General features: G+C 49.1%; 1 protein-coding gene across 1 annotated transcript in view; it reads left to right on the forward strand.

Annotated features, from left to right (window-relative positions):
* PGM2L1 (phosphoglucomutase 2 like 1) overlaps positions 1-27,704 on the forward strand; it is a 670,483-nt gene that overhangs the window by 148,342 nt on the left and 494,437 nt on the right. The window contains exon 2 of the mRNA XM_085623364.1: positions 26,400-26,567. Within this exon, the coding sequence (XP_085479490.1) occupies positions 26,400-26,567 (168 nt within the window). The remainder of the gene's footprint in view (positions 1-26,399; positions 26,568-27,704) is intronic.

Consider the following 27,704-nt stretch of genomic DNA (forward strand, 5'->3'; position numbering starts at 1 on the left):
CCTCAGCAGAATTGATATAATCAGATTAGGTATTTGTGATATAGCTCCACAGGTCCCGAGACCCTTACTCACCCCGCCAGGATTATCACCCCTCCGATGTTCTCCCTTCCAGGGCGCGCAATCCGAAACAACCACAAAAGCGTCCGTGACAACGGGAACCCCGCCCCTCTCTCTGTTGCAGGATCCAATCCGGAGAGACGACGGACCGGAAAGACTACCCCTTGACCCTGGAAGTCCCCCCTCCTTGCTGAGGGCCGGACACAGAAAAGACGGAAGACGGAAGACGAGAGGCAGAAGAGGTCGGAGTATCGTGGCAGGAGATTTCGACTGGAGCTGCGGCGGAATGAGAGGACGGGAGTGGAGAAATCGAGGAGTGGTCCGAAGACTGGTGGAATCCCCCGGAAGTGGCTGAATAGCGGCCGTAACTCGGAGGAGAGTTACGGCGGAGCGCGTGAGTACCAGCTGCCTTCTTAAAAGCACGCTAGGTGCCCTGTGTAAACAGTACGGCCCCTGTGTAATTACTCCCTCTATCTTAGACACGCCACTTATAACGGTTAGACACCTTGTATATAGTATACAGCACCTTGCACTGTGTAAATACTGCCCCCACACGAACCTTTTCGAGCACCCCTCTTTCTTTGCCATTCCTTGTCCTTCCCCGCCCTTTTTCCTACTTTCTCACCCCTGGTTATGGTTACGGTACCTGGCCTCTAGCCCCAGTAGGACTAACGGCTCCTTCTCTTTCTCTTACTGCCCTCCGAGGAGCCTTCCCGACCCCCTACAGACGTCTGCCCCAAGACCGGGAAACCCACTGGACCCCCAACCCATCCGGCAGAGGCGGAAGAAGACTGCACAACCCTTTTTTTTTTTTTTAGCCACATCTTGGTTTCCTCTCTTGTTGTAAGAACTGCCTTGTGTGCAATAAAAGGACAATATTGCCCACTATATCCGGCCTCCTTGCCTGCTTTTCCAGCCCGCCGACCGCCCACGATCACAGCATTCAATAACACTTGTAATGTGATATTTCGAATAGAACAAAAACAACCATATTATTGTGGTGCCACTCGGGATAGAAATGCACCTTACTACCTAGATGCTAGACTACACAGATCATGCGATGCATTCACCGTGATAAACAATATTGGATACAAATATTCCGGCACTCAAACTTAAGTTATTATTCATATTGGTATTTAACCAAAAAGACAACCATAATATATTATCAATGTATCACTGGCTACAAAGCAAATTGAAGTCCTCACAAAAAACGTATCAAAATTATTTAATTTGGAAAGACTTTTTGCAAAAGAACATCACAATTCTAAAAATGACCGAGAGAAAATCAAAGTTCCCCATGTACATATACTTCTGGCGAACAATTCATAAAGTAGATATTTGTAATCTCAAGGTCTTGGTCCAAATAGGTATGTACATATACTTTTGGCGAACAGTTCATAGAGTAGATATTTGTAATCTCAAGGTCTTGCTCCAAATAGGTAACAGCCGCAACAGCCTACACGTGTTTCGTCACGTCTTGTGAAGATAATGGCATGATCTCATTTGGCTGAACATATGAATACACAGATAGCGTGTCCCAATTATTTGGGCGATCTTCTCAATAAAATAAGACTTGAGTATGTAAAAAAAGAAAAGAGGGTTAAATTGAAAAAAAGAAGAAAAGGGAACCGTGTAGGTGATAAAGAGGAGAAAAAGAAGGCAAAGAAACGAGAAAAAAGGAAAAGATGATTTTTCCTCTTTATTGAAAATGATAGCTTCCCAGTGTGGAGAAAATATATTCTTCTTTAATACAGAGTGCAAAAAAAAGGACCCATTGCCACACCGTGTGCCGAAATTTGTTTGCCAAAGGTTGATGACCAATATAGTCCAAATGTCCTATATATAGTGATGTCACTGACCTTTTTCAAATATTTAAGATTTCTATGTCTGATTCAGACGTTTGTATTTCCAATGATTTTGTTCTTTCCAACAAAGCACTAAGATTTCCAAAAGCGCTGCGAAAGAATGTATATAGATACGGAGTTAGATTTTATAAAATTCATAGTATTACCAAATCATTAGAATGTTAATCTAGTTGGTAGTAATTGGAAATAAGGATATACCGGCATTCGTTGTCCGCTTATTGTGGGCATATTCCTCCTATTTCGCAAGAACTGTTTGGATAAGGGTTCTATCAGCTTGGCTATATTGGAAAAATGTGTCTCCAATGAGTATTCTAATAAGACAAACACAGCAGAGGAGAGGGTGACCGGTATGTCGTTCAAGCCATCCCTCCATTGAAAAAGGGGCATATTTTTCATTGATCTACTGTACCTATATTAAAGCACAGATTAAACGTTTTCCCAACGTGTATGCGGCCCAAAGCAATAGTCTGTGATATCTTTGAAATTTTTTCCCCCGTTGTCAATCTTCATTTCATCTTCTAAATAGTTGTTTCTAAACAATAAACAATGATTACACAGCATGTTATCAATCAGTTGTTCTAGTCAAGTGGAAATTAGATGGTCTAATCTCGTAAAGCAGATTCGACCCTAAATAAAACCTTGTCCAAATTGTATGCACTACCTACTCATTGAGGTCTTTAATCCCACCATTATAAGTGAAAGTCACGACCGGCTATGATAAGCCCTACAAAAGTGTTTAGAAAGGCACACGTCAATAAATACAGTTTGTCTAAAAAAAACATTCAATTGTATTATTTTTGTGAGGAGGAAGGGGATATCTATTTAACATCGTGAATATAGCGTCCATACGAAGTGTAATAACAACATTATATCTGGTCTTTTTTATTATCGATCTTTAAAAAGGAATCTATGCCCATCAAGCGTTGAGCCGTATTTAATACCCAGGCAAGAGATCTCGTAAGAAAAACTCTATAGCTTCTATTATAATGCCCCTGTTTGTATAGTAACGTCCCGACAGGCTGTAGTTTAGTCTGTCCACAAATCTTCTGTAAATAATTTTTAGCTAGCTTGGCAATAATTGACAGTTTGACTTTCATTGTGGTTCCACGTTTTTTACCTCCTTAGATATTATTTGAGGTGGTTCTAGATTATCATGCCGGGTGCAGAGAGTCATATGTTTTTTCCAGTTGCCACTCATGAGTGTCTTGGTTTTCAAAGCATTCAATTTTAGGTTGCTCAATGTCATTCATTGGTCAACAGCCCGGAGGCAATCGAAGAGTTTTGATGTTTTAATGTTAGTAATTGGGTTACCGGTTGACTGGGGTGTGAGCCCTGGTCAAGCAGACCACAATCCTAGCCTGGGTAAGGTACAAGCAAACCCCAAATTATCTTGTGCTCAACCCCCTGGTAGCTTGGAACAGAGCAGTCAGTCTTAGCTTAGAGGCAATGTGTAAACTATTTGTGTAACATCTCAAACAGTAAAACAGTGGAAAAACCACTCAAAAAGATCCCACACCAGGTTAGAAAAGCAGATCAAAATGTAATAAATAAAACAAGACCAAAATGACAAATATCCAATCAGTAGAACCATAGTGAAGAATTTTTAAAGAATAAACTGTTAAATAGTGCATAACAGAAAGCGCCAACTGGGGCTATCTGGTTGCTCTAGACCGGGTCAAATTCAAAAGATTAGGCTGACCGCAATGGAGTGCAGGTCTGATATAGTCCCAGATTATTCGCATTGAAGTTTTACCTTCTCAAGTTTTGTGCCAAGTGTCCCGTTTGCATGGAGGAAGATCATCAAGGAGCAAGGAGGGCATCGCTGGCGGTGGTCTGCGTGGTGTGAGAAGCAGGCTGGGTATCGCGGACGGGCAGGCTGAAGCAGCGCATTGTAGTTTCATGCAGACATTCGATTTTTGCTGCACAAAGAGACGGACTTGAAGTGCCTCGCCCTGATTTTCGATGTGAGTGGTGCGGTTTCGGGGCGAACTGGCCCATTCGCAGTTGTGAAGAGCCCAAAAGCTTGAATTGAAGAGTGCCAGAGCTACAGGACCTGAGGGGCGCCTCTTGGGGGTCAGGAACTTGCTGAAGATGGATGCAGGAGTTGTTAGGTAGCCAGCTCAGATAAGGTGGCCAGCAGACTAACCCTTTGAGTCACTCTGGGGCCCTGGATTCTAGGTAGGTTGCAGGTCCTTTTTTCGTCCATAGGCAAGAGGGAAGCAGGCAGCAGGTTAGCACAGCGAGCAGCAGTACGGCAGAGTGTAGGTCATTAGAGCAGCACAGCAGTTCATCTTCCTGGTAGAGTATTCACAGGTCCAAAAGTATACTGAAGTGGGGGCATCTGAGGTTCTTCTTGTACACAGTTGAGTCTTTGAAGTGGAGTGAAGCTTCTATAGGCATGCCTTTGAAGTGCATCCTCTGTATCTGCCCTAAGGCGAACAATAAAGTTCTTTACCAACGTCCCTGTCCATTAAATAGATATTGCTCTGGTCCGCACATAGACTTTAAATACATACAGATAGGGACGCATGATGGTTCACAATCCACAATATCCCGTTCCGAGTGTGCTCGTTCTAACAATTTATCTTTTAAAAGCTTTTAATTGTCCCTTTTGCTGGACACACGGTCTTTGAAGAGAGTTGACTGCCCCAGCTCCTAACATGCCTTTTCAGACTTGCTTCCATTTTGTGGGTTTCTATATGGAAGAATCAGGGATTTGTGGATTGGAATGCCATCAACTGAAGAACAAGGGGGCAATGATTGGGACCACTGCCATACATGTTTGGCTGTCGAATGAGGGAGTTTACGAGCGACTGCGCCCCTTATGTCTGGCATGGCTGCTTGTGTACATAGTAATTATGATGAAATTACAGTGGTCTGTGAGACAATTTTGGTCCAGTGACCTAAACTTTGTCAGATATTGAGGGATAGGATGGTCCTTCCTCAAAGAGTGAATGGCTAAATGCATACTCTAAACAAGCCACAAGTATGATTGACACTGAGGAAGGGCGGAAAAGCCTGTTTCCCTCTTGTTCTCGTTGCCATCAGGTGGCACTGTTATAGACCAACTACATGTAGCGGGGTAGCATTTCTTTCCGTGGTAACAAGAAGGTTCCCTTTTAAAATGTAGAACAAGGCCTGATTGTGGTACTCGTAAACTGGATGCAAGGGCACTCATGCTGCCTGCACAAGGAGATAAGGTTCTAGTGTATCAGCCAGGAGAAGAGTTTGATGAGTCTGTGAGAACCTTGTAGGGGCTGACACTTAATACCACCCTTTGGGACATTCTTTGGGCCGTCAACAAAAGGGTTGTGGCCGGGGCAGGACACAGCGGCAGTCCAAGAGTTGTACAGTTGGGCACTATGTTCTCCTTGCTAAGTCATTGATGTATGAACCTCTGGTGCTATCTGTTGCCCTACCATTCTGATGGACTGCAGTAGTGTGGATCTAGTGACAGGGTTCAATCACATGCAAAAAGAACCATCTGTGGGTCCACAAACGAGCTATAGGTTCAGTGAAAACTATAGTTCTGATCCGAGCTACGTATTGCAGTGGAAACCTGCTTTCCAAAATAATCTAAAACTCAAATTTGCTTTAAAGTTAGAAAATCTATTACATCTTTGTGCTGCCTTAACAGGTTGAATGTGCCAAAAGTGCGCTTCCAGTGAATCTGTAAGTATTCCGATTTGTCTTGGAGTATTTCAAAATCTACTCAAACATACTAAAAGAAATTATGAATACTTAACAGATTAGTTTAAAACACGCTTTTGTCACATTCAAGTGATATTCAACTTTATAAACTGTGAAATCAACTCAAAGATTGAACACAATTTCCATTTTTAAAGGTTGATTTTTAAAATATTTTATAACTCAGACTTCGCCTATAATACGTAGTGCGGATCAGGGCTATAGTCTTCACTGGACCTATAGCTTGTTTGTGGATACATATTGGCCCCGGGACAGAGTACCAACTGAGCCAGCACAACTGAACTTCAAAAGAGTTATTAAAAAGTTCTGTAAGTGCCCATGAACAAGTAATCAGTGTATGTATCAAGGCCCCCCTGCTATTGCTAATCAGTTCCCAGGGCAGGGAAAAATCAATTCTACACAACAAATCCCTAGGCAACTGTGGTGCTATTTAACAATATCTGTAATAATTGCTAAATGATACTCAAAAAATAAAGCAATCGTCATGTCTGGTTCTCCACATCGACCTACCCACACTGGGTGTCCCAGCACCTAGGTAGTCCCCAAGGTTTCTCCAAGTTGAATGCTGTCCCATTATGGTACCAAAAAGCAGCCCCACGAATGTTGAAACCTGTAGTATAGTTTACACATTTTCAGGTGACTGCTATGTAACCAGTTGTCTCACTTCCAGAATAATATTTCGCACTGTATGTAAGAAAGATAATGTTAGAAATGGGATTTCTGGCTGGCTAAGGCGTGCGCCAAAGCCAGGCAGAAACCACCACTCTAGTCAGGGCAAGGAAGTTACACGCCAATGATAACCCCTGCTCACCCCCTTGGTAGCTTGGCACGAGCAGTCAGGCTTGGTAAATGTAGAATATAGCATAACATAGAACACAACCAGTACTACTGGTAATCACTGCACTTAGCATCAGCCTGTAACATCGACATTGGGCTCAGTATCACATCAGGCGCACATTACATTCTGCGCCAACCTCCCCATCATAAACACATGAGGCCATCTCACCAGTCTAAACTCATTAGACCCTAACCTCCTAAGTAACTACATTAGGGAATAACTCTCACTAGCATAAACCATGAAATGCGATCCAACCTCATAATCATAAAACACATTTAGAGGTATCAACACAGGTGCGTAAATCATTCTACAGGAATCACATTTCCTAGAACCCAGAATCACAGTAGGGCCTGGTGCCCTATAAATCTAAATCCCAACAGTCCCCCTGGCCAACTGGCCATCTCAAACAGGGGCTCAAATGCCCTGTGTCCCGAATGTCAGGGCGTGCTGCCTATGCAGCGAAACTCAAGGGTGCGCATTTTGCGCAGGCCTAAACATAGCAGCTGGCACTAAGTGCTGCGCAGCTGTGAAGATGTGGGGCCAAGGAGTGCATCTCACTCCTAACTTCCAAAGACATGCCCCCAAACCACTGTGCCCTAAATGATGCAGCTGCCCAATACTTGTTGGGCAGCTGTGAGGTAATAAGGCCTGGCACCACTGTGCCCTCCAAACAGATATGCGAGAACGTTGCAGCTGTGCCTCAGCCAACAAGAAAGCCAGTACTGGCACTACATGTGCCCCCCCCCCCCCATCCGTGACTCCTCAGAGTAATGGGGTAAAACGTAGCAGCTGCCTGCTATCAGGTGGGGCAGCTGGTTGCAAGAAGGAAACACTGGCCCTTACAAGAGGGCATGCTTGACAACATGGGCACTGACATCGCGCCTGGGGAATCAACATGGGGGTAGGCACCGATAGCGTGCCTCGACATACCCCCCTCCCCCCAGCTTCACTCACCGGACTCTGTGCGTCTCCCTCGCTGGGGAAGCTGCGTCCGATCCACAGATTCTCCTACACGCGGGGCAAGGGAAGGTTCCGTCTCCTTTTCTTTTGGTTACCGGGGCTCGCTACACTTCGGTCGCACTTCTGTTCATCCGGGCCCCCTCCTGGGACCCGGGACTTTCCTTTTCGGCGGCCGCCACCGCAGGGCTTTCCCTCGCTCATGGGAGCCCCGCATCATTACTGGCGCCGGAATCCTTTCTCGCGGGGCTTCCCTTTCGTCTCGGAAGCCCCGCCCACAAAGTCACAGCCTTGCCTGTTTTCCGGGTCGCGCTGGGCAGCGGCCCGGAAGAAATTCGATGTTCGGCTCGGGCCGCGGCCCTGATTTCTTACCAGTAACGCGGGGTAGGCTCCCGTTAAGTAAATATGCCAAAAGCGGGGTGGGCACCCGCGTTTTAAATAAAGAAATAAGTGGGGTGGGCACCCGCATTAAAAATAAAAGTATAAGCGGGGGGGGGGGGGGCTCCCGCCGAACAAGGCACACTGCGGGGAATCCCTACGCTGGGGGATTCCCTTGCTCTCTTCCTGAAGCACGTGCTGCAAACGCCAGCTCCTCTCTCTGGGCAACATAAAATTAAAGCGCTCCCAGGGCGCTTAGAAGCAAGAGTCCCGCTTGGAGAAGAGTAAGTCCTTGGGTATCAAGAAAAGCAAGAAGGGTCCAAAGAAGCAGTCCTCCAGGCATCCAGGGGCTGGGCAGGGCCCAGGGAGGCAAGCCTTCCCCTTGGCCCCAGCAGCAGCACGCCCCTGGTAGATTCAAGTCCACAAACAAGAACATTTTCATGGGGTCACAGCCCCTTCTTTTATACAGCCTTTTCCTTTGTTCTGTAACTGTAGGGCAAGGGGAGAACCAGATATAACTGGTTCAGGAGCACTTTGTTTTGCTCAGCTCCCCTCTCTATTCACAGGACAGGCCATGGACATCAGACACACCACAGGAGGTGGAGCCAGCATTGTGAAGGGAAGGCCCAGCCCCATTCAGGTCCCAGGTGCAACTCCTCCCTCCCATCTACATGCAGATCTCTCCATTCACCACCGGGCAGACTCACCCTGGCTCCTGGAATTCCCCAGCCCTCTCAGCTCCTGTCAATCACAAGCCAGACAGGCAATTCACATCACACAGCACACAGACATGCCAACTTCTAGAAGTGGCACTTTTCCACCAGTCACAAATCTGCACACACCATTGCGCAGCATTTATTCTCACGAGTTCGCACATACCAAACTCGCCCCTGCACTCCTCTCACATCAGGAACTACCATGGATACACATATCCCCCATGCATTCCTATGGGAGGGCAGGCCAGTCTCACTAAATGTAACACAGAGCGCACCCACTTTACACTGGGACACAGTGCTAAAGTGCCTAGAGGCCTAAAACTACTAACACTACATAGGGAAAAAGGCCAGGATAAATGTAAAAAGTTTAGGGGTGAACCTGCCAAAAGGGCCAGGTCCAACAGATAAAATGATACATTTATTAAAAATGAACATTGAAATCTGGTGAAAAATGTAATATTACAATTTAGTTTTATTTAAGTCCCTTCATAGTGCTACTCCACTCTTGGGGGTGTTAGAGCGCTTTACAAGGAACAAAACCAGACCTATGAAGGCTCAGGTTTACATATAGTGGTTTAGAAGAATTTTTTTTTGAAATTATAACTGAAATCATTTTGAACAGAACCTTGTAAGAAAGGATAAGATAGAGATGATACATATGAGATGAAAAGGGAGCAGGCGCAAGTTGTCATCGAAGGAGTGATTGATTTCTCATTGTTTATAGAAATCAATCAGTACGTTTGTAGAGCGCACTACTCACCTGAGGGTCTCCAGGTGCTGGTTGTTGGGGGGGGGGGGGGGGGGGGGGGGGGTTGCTGCTACTGCTCGAATAGCCAGGTCTTGAGAAGCCTCCTAAACGTTAGTTGGTCCTGGGTCTGCCGTAGGAGGATGGGGAGGGTGTTCCAGGTCTTGGTGGCGAGGTGGAGGAACGATCTGCTGCCGGTGGTCGCTCTCTGGATGTGGGGGACAGGGGCATCGTTGGCGAGCTGGCGGTTCGGGGTGTAGAAGGTGAGGCATATGTTTAGGTATGCTGATCCGGTGTTGTGGAGTGCCTTGTGTGCGTGGGTGAGGAGCTTGAAGGTGGTCCTCTTGTTGACCGGAAGCCAGTGCAGGTCTCAGGTGCGGTGTGATGTGGCTGTGGCGTGGGATGTTGAGGATCAGGTGAGCAGAGGTGTTGTGGACGTTACAGGAGTTTAGCCGAGGCTCCCGCGTAGAGGGCGTTTCCGTAGTCCAGCCTGCTGCTGACGAGGGTCTGGGTGACCGTTCTTCTTGTTTCGGTGGGGATCCACTTGTAGATCTTGCGGAGCATGCGGAGGGTGTTGAAGCAGGAGGATGAGACAGCGTTGACTTGCTTGGTCATGGAGAGTGTTGAGTCGATGATAAACCCCAGGTTGCGTGCATGGTCGGTGGTGTCGGTGCTGCTCCCAGAGCGGGCGGCCACCAGGAGTCGTCCCAGGCTGAGGGGGTGGAGCCGAGGATGAGGACCTCTGTCTTGTTCTTCTTCTTCTTTTTTTTTTTTTTTTTTTTTTTTTTTTTTTTTTTGAAACCGTTTATTACAAAACTCAAAAAATATACAAAGATGGGCCTACAACCGTCCGGCCGGCCGCTAGCAAACAAAAGGAGCATATGACACACATTGTAGAGCGCGTGTTGCGGCTGAGGAAGATGCACAGGAGTTAGCAGCGTTGATAGCCACACCATCCGGACCCCACTGTACGGTTTCATTTTAAACTGAAATAACAACCAAGAAAACAAAACCACAAGGCGATCTACAATCAGAAATAGCAGCATGTGCTCCCCTGAGAGGGGGACCCTACCAATCCATAGGAGTATCAAGAAGGGGAAGAGATCAAGATTAGGGCTGGGTAAACTCAGTGCCCGGAACAGGGAAGATGGGTCGGCTAGGGGGATGGGGCAGGTGACGGATCGGGCAATAACGGCGGAGTACAGACTCCCCCGCGGTAGGCGTTCCAGGGGCCCCAGACTTTCACCCATGTCCCAGGCTTACCTCTCGCCACATACACCACCTTTTCCCGAAACATGCACCAGTCCATATGTTCCTTCCAGGCCGAGACAGTCGGGGACCTCTGGGATCCCCACAGTTGAGCAATATCACGCTTGGCCACCATATATCCCAGAGTCACCCACCACGTCTGTGGTGCCGAATAGTCGGTAGGTTCCCACACATTCAACAGGCATCTCCTCGCTTCGGGTAGCAGCACCACATGTGTAACCTCACGCAGGACCTCATGCACACCACGCCAGAATCGCTCCACCTCCGGGCATTCCCACAGTATATGCAGAAAGGTCCCCAAAGCACCACACCCACGCTTACACAACCCGTCCACAGCATAGCCCATACGCAGGAGCCTTGGCCCCGTCATGTAGACTCTATGGAGTATCTTGAGCTGGACGAAACGAAGGCGGGCCGGTATGGCCACCTCTTTCGGGGAGGCCACCGCAGAGGTCCAGTCCTCGTCGTCCAGCTCCAGTCCATCGGCCACCCAAGCCTCACGAAGGGCAGTCAGCAATCCCGAGCGGTCATTGATCAGTTTTTTGTAGATCAGTGAGATCGTGCTGTCAGGAACGTGTCCATCCAGCACTCTATCCTCCAGGGGGGAATACTCCGGGATGGAGGCAACGTCAGGGAAGACGGAGCCCAGTGCATGACGGATCTGCAAATACCGAAAGTACTCCCTGTCATGCAACTGGAATTCCGTCTGCAGCATCTCGAACGTTTTAAATCCTCCCCTCGTCCAGAGATCCCCCACTGTACTGATGCCTATCATGTCCCACTTCTCGAAGCCCTTCGAGGTCCACAGGGAGCCCAACCGCTCGGACGCGTATAGTGGTGTTGCCCGTGTCAGACGATCCTTCCACCCCATCGCCACATTGGCCGCGTGCCACACACGCACCATGACGCGTGTGGGGCCGGTCAGCCGAGCGTCGGGCGCGCCGGAGTAGAGCGCTCGATTATAGTCCCCACCCGGGAGTAGCATCTTATCCATTTCGAATGCCGGGTTTAAAGCGGGCCCGTACAGGCCATGATTAATCGCAGCCAGCTGGGAGGCCCAATAGTATCGTTTGATATCCGGGAGGGCAATCCCTCCGTCATACCATGGGAGCGTCAGCTTCGCCAGGGCGATACGCGGCCTCCCGTCCCAGAACAGGCGGCGCTGCAAACTCTCCACCTCACGGAAGTAGCGCGCTGGGACGAGGTCCATAGTATTCTGCAAAGCGTAGAGGAAGCGCGGCAGAGACATCATCTTAAACAATGCCGCCTGGCCGAGCGGCGAGAGCGGCAAGCGCCGCCAGCGCGTGACATCCTCCTTCAGGCGCTGGAGAGGGGGAAGCAAGTTCCGATCATACCGGGCCTCCGGGTCCAGAGTAATGAAGACACCCAGGTACCGAAATCCCTGCGGGGCGATCTGGATCGGACAGCCCCGCGGGAGAATAGGCGCCTCCCCAGAGAGAACATACACGCACGATTTAGCCCAGTTGATGACAAGGCCGGAGTTACGACCAAATGAATGCAAAACATCAACCAGTACTATAAGTGATTTACGTGGGGAAGCTAGGTACAAGAGGATGTCATCAGCGTATAGGGATACGCGGTCCTCATACTCGGGGGTCCAACGGAGACCACGGATGGAAGGCTCCCACCGCAGCCACTCCGCCAGGGGCTCCAAGGCAAGCGCAAAAAGGAGCGGCGATAAGGGGCAGCCCTGCCGCGTGCCCCGGCCCAGCTCGAACGGAGCCGACACTCTACCGTTCACCACCACCTGCGCCAATGGGCCCGAATACAGCAATTTGACCCAGCTGATGAACCCTGCGCCAAAGCCAAACTTTGCAAGCATCGCCCAGATGTATGGCCATTCAAGCGTATCAAACGCCATGGTGGCGTCCAGGGACGCCAAAATGGCCGGCTCCCGTATGTACTGAACACGTGCGAGCACCCCATGCAAACGCCGCAAATTAAGAGCCGTGTTACGATGGGGAATAAAGCCGGACTGATCCTGGTGAACCAGTTCGCCCACCACGCCGACCAGCCGATTGGCCAGGACCTTGGCGAGAATTTTGGGCTCCGCGTTCAGTAGCGAAATGGGCCGATAGGATGTAACCCGGTCCCGAGGTCTCCCCTCCTTGTGGATAACCACGATTGTAGCCAGACGCTGGTCCAGCGGGAGGGAGCCCACCGAATGGGCCTCCAGGAACATCGATCGGAGATGCGGTGCCAGCGTATCCGGTCTCAATTTGTACAACTCGATGGGGAGACCATTAGGACCCATGGCCTTGCCGGAAGCGACCGAACGTATGGCGAGGGCGATTTCGTCGGAGGTTGGAACGGCGTCCAACGACACTCTGTCCTCCTCCGAAAGGGAAGGCAGCGCGATATCCCTGAGCAGGGTACGGGAATCCTCTTCAGAGCAGGAAGACACCGGGGAATACACCCCGCGGAAATAGTCCGCGAAGCAGGAGACAATTTCTTCCGGCGCAGTAACACACACACCGTCTGTTTTCTCAATCAGCGGGACTACACGACTCGCTCTCTCCTTTTTGTCCAGCCACGCAATCAATTTACCAGCCTTATCACCCACATCATACAGTCTCCCCTGTTGCTCTCTACTGAGGCCCCTGGCTGCCTCCGTGACAAGGGCCCTGTAGGCCGCTTGCTTGAGTTGGAGGACATGTAATACGGCATCCGTCACCCCACTTTCTAGATTACCCTCCAACTCGGCTATCTCAGCTTCCACCCAGGTCACCTCCTCCCGCTCGCGCCTCCGGGTGTGGGAAATGAGGGACAGGGCCTCTCCTCGTAGTACTGTCTTGAATGCCTCCCACAGTGAGACAGCCGAAGGCACGGACCCCACATTCTCGCCAAAGTAGCGCTGGAGGGATTTAATCAATTCAGCGCGAATAGTGGGGTCGCGCAAGTACCAGGGATTGATCGGGACCACCCTACCCTCACCCCTCGGGAAAAGGTCCAGGTGTAACAGGAGCGGGGAATGGTCCGAGATACCCCGTGCCAAATGGCGCACCTCTCCCACCCTCCCAACATAGGCCGCCGGAACCAGGACATAATCTAGTCGTGAGAGACTACCATGGGCCCCCGAATGGAAGGTATACTGTAACTGCGTGGGATGTTTTAAACGCCAGCAATCCACCAATCCCAAAGTGTCCAATAGACCAGATAGCCACGCTTGGGCCCGGGGGAGGTCCCTAGGGGGGTGACGATCCACAGTCCCGGAAACCACAGCATTGAAATCCCCCCCCCCACCACCAGAATCCCCCCCGGAAGGCCAAGGAGGAGACGCCCCAGGTCCACAAAGGTAGTCGACTGCAGCCCCGGTGGGACGTATACTGACACAAAAACAACCACTTTGCCCTCCATCCTTCCCACCAAGACCGCATAACGTCCCCCGTCGTCATGGAGCACCTCGTCAATCTCCAGCGGAAGCGAGTTCTTAACCATGATGCCCACACCCCTTGAACCGGACGTAAAGCCCGAATGGGCCACTAGGCGATAGCCACGCCGATTCATGGCGCAGAAGGAGTTACCAATGAGGTGTGTCTCCTGCAGAAAAACTACATCGGGCGAGATTCGCTTCAAGAACTGCAGGACCACTCCACGTTTAATCCTGTCCCCCAGTCCATTCACGTTCCAGGACAACAGAGTTAGTTCCCTACCCCCCATCATAGACAGAAGCCACCATTCGTCCCCCCGAGAGCACTATAGAGCTAGCACAATGATACTTTTGCCTTGTGGTAAAAACGAACAACACCCCCCCCCCATCCCTGCCCACCCACCCCAACAAAACTCCCCCCTCCCTGCACCCCTGCATGAGCCCGAACAGCCCCCCCAACGTGCAGTGTGCCTGTCGCCCCATATATATAGTAAAAACTAGCTAAACCCCCTAGAGGAGGAGGGAGAACCCCCAATAGACCCCACACAACCTCCATAGGAGGGGAAATTATACAGACAGACGCTTAATCGAGAGCGGCATCATTTTTGTCCAGAGTGAAGCCCAATATTACCCCCTCAGTCCCGATCCAGTGTGCCGTCTCCCCCCGCCGCCCCCCCCCCCCCCGCCCCCCAAATCACGATCCCCAGACAGAGTGTCCAGCCAGTCTCCGGCCGCTTCGGGCGATCACAAAAGTGCGTGCGACCCTCTACCTCCACTCGCAGCTTGGCTGGGAAGAGCATTGCGTATTTAAGGTTCAAGTCCCGAAGACGGCGCTTGACGCCTTGGAAGCTCAGTCTCTGCTTCTGGACCGCTGGGGTGAAATCCGGGTAAAAGTTCACCTCCACGTTGTCAAGTTTCACCGGCCCCAACAGTCTGGAGGCTTGCAGGATAGCGTCTCTGTCCCGAAAGTTGAAAATCCGGGCAATGAGGGGCCGCGGAGGGGCTCCGACCTTCGGCCTTCCCCCGGGAACCCTGTGGGCCCGCTCCACCGCGAAGAATTTGCTCAACCCCCGTGGCTGGAGATGGGTAGCGATCAGGTCCTCCACAAATAGGTCCGCCGCCGCTTCCTCCCGTCCCTCGGGTACTCCGATGATGCGGATGTTGTTTCTCCGGGCCCGACTCTCGGAGTCCTCCAGGCGCCGATCCATAAGCGCGCTCGCCTGACTAAGCCGGCGCACCTCTGTTTGTAGCGCCGCCACATCAGTAGTAAGGCCCGATGCGGTGTGGGCCAAAGAATCAACTCGGTCGTTGGTCTTGGAAAGATCGGCCCTCACCAGGCCAACATCCACGAGGACTGAGTCGATCTTCTGTGCCAGTGTGTCGAACCGCTGGCCTACCGAGGCCTTCATCTCGGCAATGGCGCCCATGACATCCCGCAGAGTCAGATCCGTGGGCAGGTCCGGGGCATCAGGAGGGTCCTCAGGGGGTTTGTGCGGTCCGCCGGGAGATCCCTTCTGGAGGGTATAGCGGTCCATACTGTTGGCCTGATGGGTGGTGCCACGCCGGGTCGGCTTGGTCTTTGCCCGGTCTCCATCTTGTTTGGTGGCCATGGCCACTAGTCTCCCGGTCGCACCAGTCACGTCGTGAAGGGCAGGCAATCAGGGCCACAAGCTCCGGGGGGGGCCACCCCAGATCGGCGGGGTGGGTCACAGCCGGCGGGCAGGCCGAGTCTCCCAGCGAGACCACACCAACACAAAGAGCCCCGCGACCCAACCCTGCAGTGACGGCAAGGGGGTGCGAAAGCGAAAGCGCGGGGTACGCGACTCGCCAGGCCCGGCCCGCCGCTGTTGTTCACTTTGTCACTGGGTCACCCCGCAGAGCAAATCCGGGGTCTGGTGAGGAGAAGGCCGCAGACTTCAATCGGTGCTCACTCCGGTGTCCGAGGTCCGATTTGACAACGGGAAACGGGTGCCACCTCAGCTCGGGCTCACCAACACATTCCCCTCATCCGAGACAGGATAAATTCAGGATAGTCGTGGGAGGTTGCGGAGGTCCTCGGGAGCCTCGCACCTACGCGGCCATCTTGGTTGCGCGCTAGGCTCCTCCCCCTCTGTCTTGTTCTTAATCCACTCAACGACGGCTTTCATTCCTTCTTGGAGGTTGGTTTTGGCGTTGAGGGGGTCCTTGGTGAGGGAGAGGATCAGCTGGGTGTCGTCGGCGTAGGAGATGAAGTTGAGGTTGTGTAGTCGGGCGACGTGGGGGACCGGTGCCATGTAGATGTTGAACAGTGTCGGGCTGAGGGATGATCCTTGGGGTACGCCGCAGATGATCTTGGAGGCTTCGGAACGGAAAGAGGGGAGGCAGATGCTCTGGGTTCTGCCGGAGAGGAAGGAGGTGGTCCATTCCAGAGCCTATTCTCGGATCCCTGCGTTGTGGAGGCGTGTGCGTAGGGTGCGGTGGCAGACAGTGTCGAAGGCGGCTGATAGGTCCAGGAGGATGAGGGCCGCGGTCTCGCCGTTGTCCAGCAGGGCCCTGATGTCATTGGTGGCGGCGATGAGGGCAGTGTCGGTACTGTGATTGCTGCGGAACCCAGACTGGGAATGGTCCAGGATGTTGTTCTTCTCAAGTTAGCGGGTCAGCTGCCTGTTGACGGTCTTCTCGATGACCTTTGCCGGGAGCAGGGAGACTGGCGGGAACTTCTTGAGGTACCTCGGATCCGCCTTGGGCTTCTTCAGTAGGGTGTTGGTCTTTGCATGCTTCCAGCTCTCCGGGTAGGTCGTGGTCTTGAAGGAGATGTTGATGGCCTTGCGGAGGTGGGGTGTGATGGTGGCGCTAGCTTTGTTGAAGATGTGGTGTGGGCACGGGTCTGACGGAGAGCCAAAATGGATGGTGTTCATGATTAGGATGGTGTTGTTGTGGTTTATGCTGGTCCAGGTGAGTAGGGGGTCGATGTGGGTGGAGGCCGTGGGTCTGAGGTGTCGGTGGTTGTTTGGGTGGTCGGGTTGTTGAAGCTGTTGTGGAGGTCTGCGATCTTGCGATGGAAGAAGGTGGTGAGGGAGTTGCACAGGTCTTGTGATGGTGGGATGTCGTTTGTGTTGGAGCTGGGTTTGGAGAGTTCCTTCACAATGTTGAAGAGCTCTTTGCTGTTGTGCGCGTTGTTGTAGAGTCTGTCCATGAAGGAGGCCCTTTTGGCGGATCTGATGAGGTGATGGTGTCTGCGGATGGCGTTCTTGTGGGCTGCGTAGCTTTCTGGGGTCTGTTCGCTGTGCCATTTCTTGTCTAGTGTTCGGCAGGTTTGCTTGGAGGCCTGGAGGTCTGCGGTGAACCAGCTGGCTTTCTTGTTAGTGTGTCTGTTGGAGGGTTTCTTCATCGCGGCGAGAGTGTTGGCGCAGTTGTCGATCCAGCGTCTGAGGTTGTGGGCGTCAGCGGGTGGGCTTCGGGCGAGGGTGTTGTTTAGCTGGTCTTCGGTGATTTTGCTCCAGCTGCGGCGGGGGAACTGTTGAGTGCGGTGGTGTGTGGTGGGTTTCTGGAAGGTGAAGTGGATGCAGCGATGGTCGTTGCAGTGGAGTTCGATGGTGTGGCTGAAGGTGACTTGGGGGCTTGCGGCGAAGATGGGATCGAGTGTGTGGCCGGCGGAGTGGGTGGGCGTTGTGACGAGCTGTCTGAGTCCGAGGTATCAATCAGGGTGGTGGAGTTGGTGTCATTGTTGTTCTCGAGGTGGAAGTTCAGGTCTCCGAGAAGGATGTAGTCCGTGGCGGCAAGGGCGTGTGTGCTGACTAAGTCAGTGATGGAGTCGCTGAACTGATGCCGGGGGAGGGTCTGTAGACGAGAGTTCCTCTGAGGGTGGTGTTGGGATCGGTTGGATCTGGAAGTGCGGGTGTTCGGCAGTGCTGAGGGTGTTGTCGGTGCTGGTCGATACCCTGAGGGTGTTCTTGTGGATGATGGCGATTCCACCTCCTACTCCGTTGATGCGGCCCCTGCGGGTGATCTTGTAGCTGTCCGGGATGGCTATGGCGATGTCTGGTGCCGAGAAGGCATTCATCCAGGTCTCTGTCAGGAAGGCCTCGTCCGGGGAGGATGTGTCGAGGAGGTCCCAGAGTTCGACAGCGTGTTTGCGTACGGAGCGGGTGTTCAGTAGTATGCATCTGAGGTGGTTGCGTCTTGTCACGGTGGGTGGTTTGGCGGCTCGGAGGCTGGTGAAGTTGCAGCTCCTGCAGGAGAAGGGTCCACTGGTGTACTGCCGGGCGGCCAGGAAGCAGGTGTGCGGTCGTTCGGTGTTGAGTGCGTGAAGGGTGGCGGCGTCGGGTGTCATGAGGATCGCGGGGGCCAGGGGATCCGGCGCTGGACGCGGTCCAGGCATAGACGGGCTTGCCTTAGGTGCGCCTGCTGTGTGCGTCTGCTGCGCAGCGGTCACCATATAAAGGGAAGTGGGAGGGTGGAGCAGCTGGGAGGCGGGAGTGAGGTGGCGAATGGGCGAGCAAGGGGCGGGGCCGCAGGGGACGCAGTGGTGGGAAACTGGTGAGGCAGGGATTACAGAAGGCAAAAACGGGGGGCACAGGGGAGAAAACGAGGGAGGCAATACACAGGACAGTAGGCAAAATAATGAGCAGTAACACCGTAATGCAAAAGAAGACGAGAATTCAGCAGTACCTGCCTACCGAGGCAGAGGAGCCTCGAACCTGCGGCAGCGGCGGTGAAAACAGCAGGGGCACACCGTCCCACTTTTGGAGCTGTGCGGTGAGGGGAAGCGACCTGCCTGAAGACAGGGACATGTTTTAGTCTTTTTTGGCCAAAGATGACTCCTCGACGGAGTTTTCTAAAGAATAGGAGCTGCACCAGAGAAGGGTTTGCGTTTTAAATTAAACCTAGCCTCTAGAGGGAGCCAGTGAGGTCCCTTGCACTGGGGGTAAAGTGATCATATTTCCAGGTGCTAGTTGTTAGACAAGCAGAGAAATGAAGCAGGGCTTGCAAAGGGGCCAGTATGGTTTTCATAGCTCCTGTGTTTAAAACATCGTTTCATAGCTCCTGTGTTTAAACACATTGCCATAAATATTTTTTGAGATGTCACTGGATGGGATTACAGAACAAAAGTCAGATTGAGTGAGAGCTAGTCTGAGTCATTTGACAGAATAGAGATGGTCCCACTCATTTCATGAACTGGTTGATACAAGAATTCACGGTGAGGTTACAGTCAATCCAGAAACCTAGAGATTTGAGTTCTTGAGTTAATTTGGAGTTAAACCAACAGCTTCAAGCTAACCAGTTGATGTTGATTTTAAGAGCTATGCTTCTGGCGGCGGGGCGTGCTGAAGCCCAAGATAGCTGCGGACCTGGCGAGCTCCTCACCAAGCCCTTGTTCTCCTGCCTCCCGCTTCCCTCCCAGGTGCCTATGTGCCTCCTTTTTTGATGAATTGATGTGAACTATTAGTGTGCCCCTTCAGGGCAGATACTTGGAGCCTGAACGAGAGAGGTGTGCCTGAAACACATTCCTTGGGAGGAGTTTCTGCACTTGCTGAGAAGCCCACTTAAGTGCTGGTGGTCGGATTGGCGGCCCTGATCCTGATTCCTCTCAAAGGTGCGGTGCAGGTGCTATGGTGGGGAGTGCTTTTCTTTCTGTGAACCCACAGAATACCCAGGACTGTGGCTGGTTCCGACAACGTTTAGTGGAGGGGAGGAGACTGCGAATGTAGCAGAGATCCCAGAGGCTAGAGGTTTGTGACTCCCCGGACACCAGAGTGGCAATTGTGCCAGAAGAGCCCCACAGGAAAACGTTGCCTTGGCCCGTCCCACTGCTGGGTGGAGACAGGGATCCGTGACTGTGAGCCCTGCCTTCCTGAGTTGCAGGGCTTCCTGACAGGGGCACACTTGAGCCTAATTTACATGTAGTTCCTGGTGCCAGAGTCAGGAGGAAAAGCAGGAGTGAGGACTTTTTTTGCATCCCTCAGTGCCTCTTCCAAACCTTAGGTAAGGACTGTAGCTTCTTCCTGAGATGACAAGCGAAGAGAGGACATTGTTGAGGTCCATACAGACCTATGAGAAAAGTCACGCAGAATTGAGACCACAGTTGGAAATTTCGAGGAGAAATATGAGAGTCTAAACAGCAGGATTTTGATGGTTGAACAGCGCAGGGTGACAGATAGTCTCTGCATAGACCAATTACAGACCTGAGTGACTGGGAATGCTGAGAGACTACATCACATGTTGACATTACGCATGTGTGTCACTTATGCTATGCTTACATTGGAAAACCGGTGCGAAATGATAGACAATACATGACAAAGCTCCCATATTAGAGAGCTACAAATACCTGCTTATGTTACGTCGAAAACCTTTTGATTGTGTATCTGGGGTCCGGACAGATTTGATCAGTTGCCAACAAGATGTGAATGAGGAAAGAATTGAAAGGGTCTACAGACTTGCCCCCAGGAAGGTGAAACCAGGTGATAATACTGGAAGTATGGTTCGCACGTCTGAAAAGCCTGACCTGATGCTGTGTCACAGTACGAAAGAAACCTCAGATGTTGGAGGTGAGCGGACTGCTGTTTTTCCCCGATCTAAGCCTATTTCAAGAGGACTCAAGATATCTGTGGGGTCCCGGGAAAGGAAAAGGATTGAGTTTATGGGCACAATTCATTTAGTCTCCCAGAACTAAGTCTGCAAAGCCCTTACTCAATAAATTAAATCGTGCTTGGTGATGAGTTTATTGGATCTTCTCTGTCTCCGCTGGAGTGATTAGTTATCCCTATAAAGTAAATCCCTGGAGAGTCTCTCTCCTTGGGAAGTAAAGGGATGTTGCTGCATTACTGGTGTTTGAAGAATTTTGTTCGCGCTCTGCTATCCTTTTCTCATCTACTAGATAGACCCTGAGACACATTTGGGTTTCACTTGCAGTGAAGAAACCTATCTAGTGCTCTTGTTGGATTTTCCTATTCCCAGTGGGCTTCTTAAGTGCTCTATTGGCTGCTCTACAGTTCTGAAATTTGCCTTTGAACTGGGTCAAGTATTTGGGGAGGGGTTTCTGTTTTTTCACTCTTGCTCATAGTGTTGTTGGAGGGTAACTTGTTTTATCTTGAATTAAAAATGGTATTGAAAAAAAGAGCTAGATCTCTGCTGAGTAGGATGCATTCTCTCCTCTGTGGATTTTGAGTACCAGCTGCGTATTAATGAATAAGCACTTCCGAGTCGTTCATCAGACCTCACACATTGGTGGAGGGACATATGGTCTATTTCGGTACTCCATATTGTACTGGGAGGATTTCGGAGCAATAGTCTTCAGTTTCCTCTCAAGGGTTAGAGGCAAACCCTCTTAATACTCCTTGAAACCCCTTTAAAGAATCATGGGTTTCTGCGAGCTTCAGGTAATCGACGCTAAGTCAATAAGTGTCAGCACACTTCCATTGTCCAACATGTGATGGATGTCATTTATGATCTTTATATTTTCTTTGGTGCGGCCTCTGCAGAAACCACACTGGTGGGTTGAGAATAGGTTTTCATGTTGTGTGAACACATTGAGTTGGTTTGCCACACGCTTTTAGTATTGCTTTTCCCAGTCACAGAAGGTCAGCCAATGTAACCTGTCTGTTAACTGGATAGGAAATTTGGATCTGCTGCTTTTTTTCAATAGCGGTGCGATACGCCCCTGTTTCAAAGTGTATCATAATTTGCCTTTAAACAGTGAAGAATGTATAATGGAGCACCACATTTTGGAGAAGACGATGGAGTCAATGAAATGAGTGAGGCTGGTAGATAATTGCCAGCATAAAACGTAGGCTTCAGCATCTTCGTCACATTTTCCACTTATACTTCATTTACTGTTGTTAACCGAGTTCTCTTGTTCTTCGCAAAGGGTCTGGGGTTCAGTTTCCATGTTAAGCAAACTGCACCCCAATCGCTAATCAGTGCACCCCAGTTGGTAAATACCTAAGCACTTGGTGGAACAAGCTAGGAATGCAGGCCCACTTTTATTGGAAAACTAAACCTATTAGGGCCAGAATGCAAATTGTTGGCTGGGAAGACAGTGTTGGATGTAGAGGTCTCACATGGTATGATTCACGTTGCAAAACCCACTGGTTGATTCGTAAAAGAATGAGTGCCCTTACCCAAAGCTCTGCTCTGAAGCCCTCAGCTAGCGCTAGTAAATATCAGTGCGCCGATTACCAAGGCAAGAAATCTTGAATCCACTCCAGGCCTCTTTAATCCACTGCTCGACACTACCTATCTTTCTCACTCTTGTGAGTTACTGCTTTCTCCCTTTGTGACGGTTTCTCCATATTTTTCTTCCTCCCTCGTTCCCCTGTGTGTGTTTTTCCCTCTTGCTTTCGGGAAATGTCTGAAGTGGAAATATAAATACTGGGCCTCAAAAATGAGTGCTGGTGACCATCATCGGCAACCGTTGTCTCAAATGAAGCACTTGCAAAACCGGATTATGAGTGGCCTGGTAAATTATGGTACCTGCGCAATCACTTATTTATGCAGGGATTATGAGTAGCGTGAATCGGATGCAATAAAGTCCACACACTTTTTTTAAATTTCGGGCTGCAGGAATATAAAGATTGAAAGAGTAGAAATTATTGGGGTATGCACATTTTGGTGCAACAGTCCCAAGCTTTTCATATTATACTTTATTTTCAGGACAAAAATTGGGAAAGACAATAATTATCATTTAATAAATTCCGAACACCTCCGAAATTGACTTTAGCAAATCCAATATTTGACCCATTCAATCGCGGGTATTCAAAATTGTGCCCTAAAAACTTACATTGAAATGTAGTTCTCTGTCTGGAGAGACATTAGATTGGGTTATCAGAGATACTAGATTTTTTTTACTACAATTCTTTCTCCGCTTTTCCTTCATATGCAGATCAGTATAGTTTGGCACAAGAGTAATTGTGCTATTGACATCGAAATGTTTTCTCCTATGAGATTAGATAACCCCCATGTGGACAAAGGGAGTAGTGCAAGTAAAGGCATCAACGATATGGGAGATGTTGGAGGAAGGGGCAAAATGGTAAGTGCCTGAAGTGATTGGTAACATTGATAGAGTCCTTGTTTTGAAAATGATTGACCATAAAAAGGTGCCTACTAATGTTTTTGATCTGGGACCTCCAAAAGCTTGTAAAAATGATAGAGCACTGGTCAGGTTATAATCTATCTTCATAGCTTTGTAAGGCTTTGTAATTACTAAATGTATCTCTCCTGCTTAAGGCCCGATTTATCTGTGTGTGTATAGACCCTGATGTTTAAGCGCTTCAATAGAGAAATTTGGGCCAGCTGTACGACTGTTTTTTGCAGTCGCAAACGGGAAATCGGGCCATTTGCGACCGCAAAAAGCAGTCTTAGTATCTACAAACGCTATTTTGCGAGTCAGTGACTCGCAAAATAGCATTTGCTAGTCGCTATTAGGAAGGGGCGTGCCAAGGGCGTCCCTTTCTTATAGCGAGTCAAAATGAGATGTACGATTGTTTTGCAACCACATTTGCGGTCGCAAAACACTTGCAATTTACAACCTACTTTAAGTAGGTGGTAAGCCATTTGCAGATGGGAAGGGGTCTCCAGGGGACCCATGCCCCATTGTGAATGTATGCAAAAATATTTTTTAAGAGCAGGCAGTGGTCCCACGGACTGCTGCCTACTATTAAAAAAAATTCTACAGAAACATTTCATTTTTCTTTTTTAAATGCATCCCGTTTTCCTTTAAAAAAAAAAATGCATGTGCTCTCCTCTTTAAGCATAGTAACATCAGCTTACACCCACATGGCACATTTAATTTACTTCTAGGTCCCTAGTAAAGAGGTACTGCATGTCACCAAGGCGTGTAAATTAAATGCTACTAGTGGGTCAGCACCACTCATTGTGCCACTCAATTACCTTTTTAAAATGTCTCAGTCCTGCCATTGCAGCCTACAGTGCCAAAATTGCGTGGCAAAATAAACCTTTTGCAAGGCCTTTTTAATACATATAAGCTACCTCAAGGGTAGACCCTAAATAGCCCACAGGGCAGGGTTCATTCTTTTTAAATGGTATGACGTGTTTTTAAGTTTTACTTGTCCTGGAAGTGAAAAACTCCTAAACTCGTTACTACCTACTTCTCCAATAAGATAGCATTAGGTTACCATATTACATTGAATTAGCGATAATGTATTTTGGGAATGGATAGAGATGTCATGTTTGGTTTGAGTAGAATAGAAACTTAAAATCCTCTTTAATTTTAATTTAAAATTGTAAATCCCATTTCAGAAGATGCTACTATTAGAAAGTTGGCATTTTCTTGTCCTGACCATTTGGTTCTTGTGTCCTAGGTCACATGACTGTGAGTAGCTGAAAGTGTCCTTTGTGTTTTCCTCTCAGAGAGTGAGACAAAAGGGGACTAGATGTTGGCAGGATGGACCACCCTTCTAGTATGGGTGAGACTGAGCTGTTGCCTACCCCACTTAAGTTTCAAAGGGCCGACTCAGTACACTCGCAAAGAAACTTGACTCCACTCTTTTGTCATCAAAACCCCTTGGGGCCTAGGCAGGGGACGGTAGTAACATTCCAGAACCAAATGTGGGGTTCCTAGAACTTTCACCGATTTTCAAAGGCTGGCGACCGGTATAACTATTGGACCCTCAGACCAGTTCTTTAGTACACTCCTGGATCTCCCAGAAGGACTGCCTTGTACTCCAGAGGACTGCCCTGCTGCTTGACGCCTGCTATGCTGCTTGAACCCAGGACTACCAGAGTGACTCTAAGGTATAGTTTGCTTGCCTCCTGTGTGAGGTATGGAGACATGACAAGCTCCAGGGACCTCCAACTCTGCACCTGGCCTTTGCTGAGGTGAGTCCTGATGCCCCAAGTGGTGCCCGTTCAGTCCTGGACCCTTGGGTGTGATGTAGAAGGTTTCTCTCCTGATGAACCCTAAAAGGTGGGACTTGAAAAACTTTTCACCATAAAGTAGCCTATGAACTAACAGATGACCGGGACCTACCTGCTTACTGATCTGCCCAGGGTGCATCGCGAGTTGGCCCGACTACAAAGCAGCTCCTGGTACGTTCTTCTCAGCAGCAAATCCTGTTCAGCGGGACCTCCGAGTGACAGCATCCGGCATGGTAGAGCCCTCATCGGCTACAGCCTGCAGCTTGTTCCCTCCAGAGATTTTCAACTTTCAAAAAAGTGACAGTCCAAACGTAGAACTTTATTCAGTGGCTACCTGATGATGACAATGCCTCAGTTTGGACACTGCTGACTGTCTTTTCCTGCTGAACTTTACCTTCTCAGTAACTTTTCTTCTAAATTTCTTCTAAATCGGAAGGTAATCCTAGTCTGGACCCAATCCACCTCGTGTAGCTAAACCATGCTCCATTGCTGTTGAACATTGCTTTCGACTTTGCTGCGGTCTTGCGTGACTAGATGCCTGTGGTTAGTGCTTTGATCTTTTAGGCACTAGTCTTCACTAAAAAGTTTAAAAATTCATAACTCCACTTCTACTGATTGGCATTAACTAATTTGTGTTATTTTATTTGTTAAATGTTACTCTATTTTTCTAAATTGGTGAGGGATTGTTCTTCTGTTTTCCTTGTATTACTGTTTGTGTGCTGCATGAATACGTAACACAGTGCCTATAAGTTAAGCTTCACTTCCTTTTGTGCCAGGCTACCAGAGGGTTAAGCACAGGTTAATGTAGTGACTTTTATGGTTCACCCGAATACAGATACTGATTGTTGCTTGAGAAGGGGTCCCCCCTCAATAACCCAATTTCTTACACATACTGTCCTAGCTTCATAAACAACTATGTATTCTTTCCATTTTCAGAAGCATGGGTTGACCTAAAGAGACAAAAAGATCTGAAGACGGCAACAGTTTCATGACGGTGTTGAAACAGCTATCATCAGACTTTTTCTTTAAAGGCATGGCCCTTTCTCTTAAAAGGTTGCAATTGTAATAGTTTGTTTTTGTTCTCTTCACTGACTGGCCAGGACCAGTGGATTTTTTCTGTTTGTTAATCTGTGGATGATACTTCCTGGAGAACTATTGTTAAAGGTAAGTAACCTTCTTATCTACTTGCTCTGTCAACAGATACCTACATTTCTGCGTCCCTTGATTATTTAATTATCTTCATGTCAGCATGCCTTTTCAGACATATCAGCCAAATACTCACCCATATGGCCGTTGTGGTGTGGTTCAAGACTAGTTACTGAAACTACCCTTGCTAACCCTAGCCTCTTCTAGCTCTTACTGGACACCATTACTTTTGAACAACTAACCTCTGGCATTGTTTCACATGTACCAGGTTTGATAAATGTACTACACTAAACGTCGAACACTAGTTGGTAATGTACCTATGCTGTATTCTGAAGAGTAGGGCAACAGTCAGGCTGGACAGCTAAATTAACTGAAGGGCATAAATGTAACACGTGTTTTGTTTGAAACATGAAAAATCAGTTTCATCATTTCTGATCCAGGCTTCAATTATGTTTTTCTTATTTTATTTTGAAAGAATCCTAGAACAAGAGCCCAGATTGAAAATCTGTTGCGTGATGGTAAAAACAAAGAGCTACGTGAACGCCTGTGTCGGAGGATGAGCTTTGGGACAGCAGGACTTCGCTCTGCTATGGGGGCAGGTTTCAGCTGCATCAATGATCTCACAGTGATCCAGACAACACAGGTACGTTGCTTTGCTTGCATGTTCGTCGATACATGGCAACATTTTAGCCTTCATGTAGTCAGAAAAGTTTGGTTACCAACATGTTCACTCCATTTTAGAATCCTCACTGATGTTCATAAACATGGAATAGTTACTCCTCTGTTAGGGATCCTGAAAAACTTTCACAAGACTTGTATCTTTCTGTGTTTCTTCAAATATACATGTAATCAGGAAGGGGGGACACGAGAGCTGGTTATTTAAAGAGGTCCTGTTCTAATGCTCCCAGGGGTCTACGTAGGAAAAGACAGGTAAGAGCAGTTCCTCTAAATGGCCAATTTGGAAAAAATAGTAGTGATTACTCTGATCTGAGAAGGGAAAGTTCAAATTCAGATCTTGTTGCCCTCACACACCTGTTAGGGTGTCATGCTTCATCATTGGGCGTGCTCCTCGTCGGACCGGCGCTGCAATGTCCGACGGGCCTGGTGGCATCTTTATCGGAGATCTTTTGATCTGAGTACGCCGTTTTGTGTGAAGACCATGTGAATGATTGTGGAGGGTAATGGCTCCTAAGAATGTGGGGATTCAAAAAAGATTAAAATAGGCCCTGGCCCCTCGGTAGTTTTAATAAGGTTAGGTAGGGCTGGGACTAGGTAAAACCAGGGAGGCTACTTAGGTGATTCAAGGTATCAGGGTAGCCTATAGTTGACAGGGGTCAACATGTTTCGTGTCACAGATGCTCAAGTTCGAGCGACACTTCTTCAGGACCGTGGGACCAATAATAAGTACGTATACCTCAGTTTCTTATAACGGGGTATTGCAGGTCAACCACATAAAAGCTGGACCTACGTATGGTACAGAATAAATGGCTCCGCCTCAGAATGAGGGGTTCAGAGCTTCATAGGTAAAGGAGTAGCAACCGGACCACTGGAACGGTCCCACCAAACGCTGGCGGGGGGCAGGCCAAAACAGGACGTGTCTGCTCCTCACCTGAATATTCTTCAAATATATGCAGCTCATATCTGAGGGCTATTGTGTTTGTGTCACCAGTGAGTGGTCTCTTAATTGCAATTCACCCTTCTGTATTTTCATGTCACTCTGTTTATTTCCTATTACAACACATTCATTGACTCATACCTTTATTTTACCATTGTAAATGTG

The sequence above is a fragment of the Triturus cristatus genome, chromosome 8, assembly GCF_964204655.1.
Source record: "Triturus cristatus chromosome 8, aTriCri1.1, whole genome shotgun sequence".
In the NCBI taxonomy this organism is placed as follows: domain Eukaryota; kingdom Metazoa; phylum Chordata; class Amphibia; order Caudata; family Salamandridae; genus Triturus; species Triturus cristatus.